The following is a 6,839-nucleotide window of genomic DNA, read 5'->3' as shown; positions in this document are numbered from 1 at the left end:
ACTGACTCGCCGCGCCATCCCGGAAGCACTGTGCTGAGTTCGAGCCACGTCTTCCCAGGGGGGCCCCTCCCAGGTCTCCGCAGTCCCTGTGTCCAAGCCGCTGCTCCGAGGACCAGGCCCAGAGCATCATGGGCAGCGAGGCCCCTAGCGCTTCATCCTTCCAGGTGCTACTGTTGCTGCTTCTACTCTTGCTCCGGGCCGAGCGACTGCGGGGCGCCGAGCTCACCTTCGAGTTGCCGGACAATGCCAAGCAGTGTTTCCATGAAGATGTGGAGCAGGGCATGAAGTTCTCTTTGGATTACCAGGTGCGGCCCAAGCCGCGCCTCACCCGGCCACCAGCGCGCCTCCATCCGGAGAGGCTGTGGGGGTCGGAGATAACCCCAGACCTGTTGGCATCTCCCTGAAAAGAAACGTTTGTATCAGCCAGAGCCCACCTGAAGTGGGCCAGGGTGGTTGGGGAGTTAGGCAGGCTGTGCTCCGAGGATGGGGATGTCCGTCGCTGCCCCCGTGTCCTGCGGAATTGACCAGAATGACCTCCTTAGGTACCCTCGACTCTTAGAAACCCCAGTATTGCTTAGTTGACACAGGCTGGCAGACTGTCTGGACTGTCTCTTGGGCTGCATTTCTTGCAGGTGCTGAAGCCAGCGCATCTTTTACAGTTGGAGTTGGGATGAGCTAGCAGGAGTGATTAAGGGACTTTTGGAAAGAAGGGTTCAGTACAGACTTTGAGTCCTGGCAGTGTTCACAAGGAGCACCCCCACCCCCCCACCCCACTTCCCATGTGGTTACTCGGCTTGCCTCTTACCATATGGCTCAGCCAAGTCAGGCCCTGCACTTTTGTCTCCGGGGACATATCTAATAGCTAGCAGTTGCTTTGGTAAAGAGAAGCTCTGCTCCCTAGGCTTAGTGAGCTGGTCTAGGGCCAGGGTCGGAGGGGTGAGTGAAAACATTGGGGCAGGACTTCTAGAAGTGAGATGACACAGGCAGCCCGAATGGTGCACATTGAGCAGCTCCGGAGGATGCTTCTATTTGAAGACAACTTCATGTGTGATGGAGTCACCGATGAGACCACTCTCACCTCTGTGAACAATGTGCAAAGTGTGTGCATGTGCCTGCATAGGCAGTTTCTGCATAGGCAGTTTCAGACCAAGAGTAGCCTTTGTTCTTAATGATGTGGCCAGTGAGGCTCCACGGGCCAGCAGAGTAGGCATTTCCCATCAGTGGGGGGGGGGGGGGGGGGGCGGGGTCTATAATCCGGGCACCTCTGGGAAGGAGTTTCTGAAACAGGAAGAACCACCCTAAGTTTGGGTACCATCAATCATTCTCTGGACTGGGGTCCCAGGCTAAATAAGGAGGAGAAAGCCAGCTGAACATCAGTGTTCATCTCTTTCTGCTTTCTGACCCTGGATGCCATATAACCAGCCACCTCATGCTCCTGGTACCATGGTGTTCCCTCCGTGATGAACTGTGCCTTCAAACTCATTTGTGAGCTAAAGTAAACCTTCCTTAAATAGTTTCTGTCAAGCATTTTGTTGTAGTTAAGAAAAACACTGTGGCTTCTTTAACTCCTCGATTTGGATTGGAAAGTGGTGAATTACAAAGCGCTGTACAGTGGTCACTGTTATGACCAGCATTTCAAGGTATTGGCTGCCCCCAGTAACAGCACACTTTTTGTGGTTATCAGGTTATCACCGGAGGCCACTACGATGTGGACTGCTATGTGGAGGACCCCTTGGGGAACATCATCTACAGGGAGACCAAGAAGCAGTATGACAGCTTCACGTACAAGACGGAGGTCAAGGGCGCTTATCAGTTTTGCTTCAGTAATGAATTTTCCACCTTTTCTCATAAGACCGTCTACTTTGACTTCCAAGTGGGTGATGAGCCCCCCATTCTCCCAGACATGGGGAATAGGGTCACAGCTCTCACTCAGGTGAGTAGACATGATCGTGGCAGGGCCAGTGGGACCCTTTCTACTCTCAGCATGTTCCTGATTTTCGGTCCTTGTCTTAGGTGAGGATCAAGAATCACCGTCTAGCGCTAGAAGTCTCCATTCCCCTTCTGGTCCTGTTTTTAGGCAGAGCCCTCTCTTAGCTGATGAGTCTCCTCTTTCCCCTTCCAACTGTCTTCCTCTGGCACAGCACCTCTTTGAAAGTACTTCATGTATCTCTCTGCTGTGTGATGTGCTCTGATTGTGAGGACCAGAGTCCTTCTTCAGGAGTGTGTTGGTGAGCGCAACACAAGCTGCCACAACAAACCTATATGTCAGTGGCTGGCACACGGTTCTCAGGATGGCCTAGTAGAAGCTAGCACAGAATGGAGACCCCAGTGGATGGGGAGATAGCATGCGCTTATAAAGTAAGGAAGTGCTCTTGAGTCTCTGTCACTATTGGTGACTATTGTTTTGGGGAGGGTTCATGCCTTGTGCCCCAATCATGTGCTGTGGTTTGGATATGACTTTTGCTTACCAGAGATAAATATGCTGAAGGCTTAGTCCCTGGTGTAGCCATATGGAAACATGGTGGACCCATTCTGAAGTGTCAGGCTAGGGCCAAGGGTCAGAGGATTTAATTCCCAGTTAGTGGATCCAGTTGAACAGGGACATAGGATTGCTACATATGGCTGTACAAGGAGGTGTGGTTGTTACTTACAGGTGAACAAGAAGACAGGCTTAGTTAATCTTGGTAGGAACATTCTCAGTAAGGATGTAAAGATCTGGGGGAGAAAGCCACAGTGGACATGTTCTGTATAGACTATCAACATTTTCACTAGGACCATGAGGGAAGGCTTGTCATTTCCCTGAGCCTCGCCTAGACAAGGCTTCACTATTTCCCATGGGTCTAAGTCACTGAAGTCCTTGACCATGCCCACATCAACAGCTCAGGTCCACTCAGGACTTCATTAACATTAATCAATTCCATTGTGCATATCTGTTTTCAAATTTTTATTATTTTATTTATGTGTATGAGTATTTTGCCTGTAAGTATACTGTACAACATGTGTATGCAGTGACCAAGCAGGTCAGAAGAAGGCATCTCATCCCTGGGACTGGAGTCACAATTATGAACTGCCTTGTGGGTACTGAGGATCAAGCCAGACCTCTGAAAGAGTAGTCAGTGCTCTTAACCATAGCTTATCCATGAGCCATCTGCCCAGCCCCATGATTGTTACTTTTTGTGAGCCAATGGATTTAGTTAATTAAGATTACTTTTAATCATCACCTGGAGCTTGGGTCAAAGGTTATTTATTGGAATGCAGTTACTGTTCCTCTCCTGGCTACAGTTAACTGCCTACAGATCCCCAGTAAGAGGCTGGCCCTGGTGACTCCCTCCATGACAGAATGTTGACAGGCCCAATCTTGTGCAGGTTGTCACAGCTGCTGGAGTGACTGAATGCTGCACCCATCCCTCCTTCACAACTCTGGGTGCTGAGAGTCTGGGCATGCTCCGTGGCCCCCTGCTCAGAGTCACAGAGCTGAATGGAGTTATTGACCAGGTTGGGCTCTTACCTAGGAGAGAAAGGATCTGCTTTCCTGTTGGCCAGGCTGTTGGCCAGATTCAGTTCTATACAGGCAGATGGCTAGGGACCCTGCTTCATTGCCAGCCTTTATGCCGTCAGCCCCTTGAGACATTTTGTTGATTTTTGTAGGGGTTGTCTTCATTCAGCTAGAGAGAGAACTTGTGATGAAAGGATTTGTGTGAGTAGATCAGGCTGCAGGATCATCCCCCTCCCTGTCTTAAGTATGACTGTGCCACGTAGCTGTAACCACAGGAATGGTGCCTCCCTTTGCCATAAATCCTGGGTGGGGAGCAAGGGCTGATGGTGGTGGTTGAGACATTTTCAGAGACCTGCCTATGACCGACTATTTTAGTAGGCATAAGAAATTGTGAAGTGTTATTATGTTATGTGTTACATGTGAGCATATTTGTGTGTATATGCACAGTTGTGTGTTCACATGTTTATGATTATACACAAAACTGTAGCATCAGTTACACAGTAGAATAAACAAGTAGAATAAACAATTATGCCTGATTCAAGTCAGGCATAATTGTGTCTAGTTCACACTGCTGTTAATTATCTTGTGAGCCTCAGGCAGTTCACAGAGCCTCTTTGAGCTTCATTGTCCCCATCAATAAGGATAAGTGAGCTACAATCTGGCTGTCCTTCCCTCAGGGTGGTGATCACGCCTGCTAGGGCATTGTGAGACTTGTATAAGCGAAACAGGATAGGGATTGCACACAAAGACTGAAAACACAGACAGTCTGGTCAGATGCTAATTCTGTCGCTTACTAAACAAGTGTTGTTGTACAAGTTACCCTCTCTGAACTCCTGCTAGGCTTTTCTGTAGGATTCTGAAACCACATAAAGTGTTTAACACAGTCCCAGAGGAGGCATCAGTAGGTGATGCCTAGTTGCTGCTGTGAACCTTGGCTGCTAGATTCCACTCAGCCTGACTTAGAGTTAGCAACTGACAGCAGCTTTTCTCTTTCTGCCTAGATGGAATCCGCCTGTGTAACTATTCACGAGGCTCTGAAGACTGTGATTGACTCCCAGACACATTATCGACTTCGAGAGGCCCAGGACCGAGCCCGAGCTGAAGACCTTAATAGTCGGGTGTCTTACTGGTCGGTTGGAGAGACTATTGCCCTGTTTGTGGTCAGCTTCAGTCAGGTGCTATTGCTGAAAAGCTTCTTCACAGAGAAACGGCCCATTAACAGAGCGGTCCACTCCTAGCCGCGCTCCACAGCTCCTCACACCCTAGGTCTTCAGTTCTTGCAGGGATGGGGGTGAGATGCAGGGTGAAGGGAGAGTTGCAGGAAGAACAAAGATCACACTTTACTATTTGAGCACATATCTGATCCCTGCACTCCAACAACAGGAGCTCACAGAGCCCACTAATATGAAGCATCTTATTGTATTGTGTGTGTAACATTGACCAAAAATGTTTACGGGTCAGCCTAGGGATTGGCCACTGTTTGGGGTGACAGTGACCCAGCATCCAGTCTGTGGGAGAACTCCAAGTACCTGGGCCTCCAGGGAAGCTTAGGGTTCTGCCACTGCTCTATGACACATGGGTCATTGGGTTTTCGTGTCCTCTTCCATTTGGAAGAGAAAGAACTCTTTGAGTTCTTGCCTATCTTCCCATGGGCCTCTCTGTACCTTAGAATATCAGGTCTAACCTGGGAGCAGTAAGGTCAACTGTACAACCAGGACCCAAATGGAGAGTGAGTGCCCTTGGTGATTTCTATCTCCTGGGGGCAGAACTATGCTAATAAAAACCAAGTTTGAACACTCTAAAGGGCTGTGCTCCTTTTTTTTTTTTTAACCTTAAAAGGGACTTCTAGCTTAATGTGGAGTGTGGGTGTGTATGTAGGGTGTGATAGAGAAGAGGGCTGTCCTGGAGCTGTAGAGATATGGGGAGGAGCCAGTGAACCATGCCACTCCCAAGGGAACGGAAGTAGGAAGACCCCTTCCCATTCCTGTCACTCACCAGGCTGTGCAAAGGTTGTACAGAAACGGTTTCCTCTGTGACAACAACCAGCCTCTGTCTGTGTGATCAGATGTCTTTCAGTTTAGGGTGGCACCATCACACTTCCCCAGTGCCCTTGCCTTTGGGAGGGAATTAGTGCATACTTACGGAGTATGATGGGTCTGGAAGGAAGATAGGATGTCCACCTAAAGGATCACTGGCAAGGAATCTGAGAGTCCATGCTGACAATAACACTCAAAGGGCAAAACAATCCTTTGAGAAGACACCTTGGGAACCTTATTTCTTAGTTTGGTTGAAAGATAAATTTGTTTCCTGTGTGTTTTTTATGGCATTTGTCTCTTATTTTAAGTACTATGTATATCTAAAAGGTTGTTTTGTGACCTGTACGCCAGGGTGAGAAACAATAACCCTTCATGTATCTGCTACTTAAACTGACAGCACATGTGGGCTGTGTCTACCCAGACTGACAGAGCGCCCCTCTCACACCTGGCCTAACTATACTCAGACTGACAGAGCATACATGTGCTGCTATGTTTTGATATTGTTTGTTTTGAGATAGTTCTTGCTATGTAGCCCAGGTTAGCTTCCAACTCTTCAATCCCCCTGAGGGCTGGTTTAGCTGATGTGCAGTCACATCTAACTTTGACCTGTCTTTCTTAAGATACTCTAACTACATGCACATTGCCAGCTCAATGAGGAGTCCAAGGAATCAAGACCATCACTGCAATACAACTTGTTATTCTGAGAAAGAGAGATGGGGAGGGAGGGCAGAAAGTTCTCCAACTTTTAGAAAAAACAAAAACATAATAAGATTGCTAATGTCTCCTGCTTTGTTAATATAACCCTATTTAACTGTCAAGAGCACAAATTAAAGGGGACACTGCCCTACTTATTCAGTTTTGGAGATAGTTTGCAATGAAACTTAGTTTATTGTTTGCCAAATAGTTTTGATCAATTATATACTAATAACAAGTTTAATAATTACCCAGGCCCGAAGATACAATTTTTAACCTGTTTTACAGTTATCCAGCCCATGAAGCAAAATTTAAAATGAGAGACCTTTAAATAGAGAAATGTAAAATGATACCGTAAATAAGAATTTCAAACACAGAATAGGTGTGGTGTGTAGGAAAGAAAAATGGATGCGAATTTGGAGAGGAAAGAGAAGGATGGAAAATCTGAGCATGAACTGGATGATGGATCTCAAGTCACTTTGATGTCTTTTGATGTACCCCAGTAGTCAAAACCATTAACAAACAAGTCAATGCTTAAACTGTATCTTTCAGAGCCTTGTTCATTATGAAGAGTTTTAGATACAATTTTAAAATGTGGGAGACCTTTGGTTTCT

At 47.3% G+C, this 6,839-nt stretch overlaps 1 protein-coding gene across 1 annotated transcript; it reads left to right on the top strand.

Annotated features, from left to right (window-relative positions):
• Nucleotides 1–5,299, top strand: Tmed3 (transmembrane p24 trafficking protein 3). The gene is made up of 3 exons (XM_005080701.4): nt 1–305; nt 1,685–1,933; nt 4,498–5,299. Exons 1-3 carry the CDS (start codon nt 129–131, stop codon nt 4,732–4,734), a joined length of 663 nt encoding a protein of 220 aa, XP_005080758.1. The 5' UTR covers nt 1–128; the 3' UTR covers nt 4,735–5,299.
• Nucleotides 5,300–6,839: the final 1,540 nt, after the last annotated feature.

The sequence above is a fragment of the Mesocricetus auratus genome, unplaced genomic scaffold (genome assembly GCF_017639785.1).
Source record: "Mesocricetus auratus isolate SY011 unplaced genomic scaffold, BCM_Maur_2.0 Super-Scaffold_100691, whole genome shotgun sequence".
Lineage (NCBI taxonomy): Eukaryota > Metazoa > Chordata > Mammalia > Rodentia > Cricetidae > Mesocricetus > Mesocricetus auratus.
Note: the sequence above shows the minus strand (reverse complement) of the source record. Positions and strands in the feature narration are given on the sequence as shown.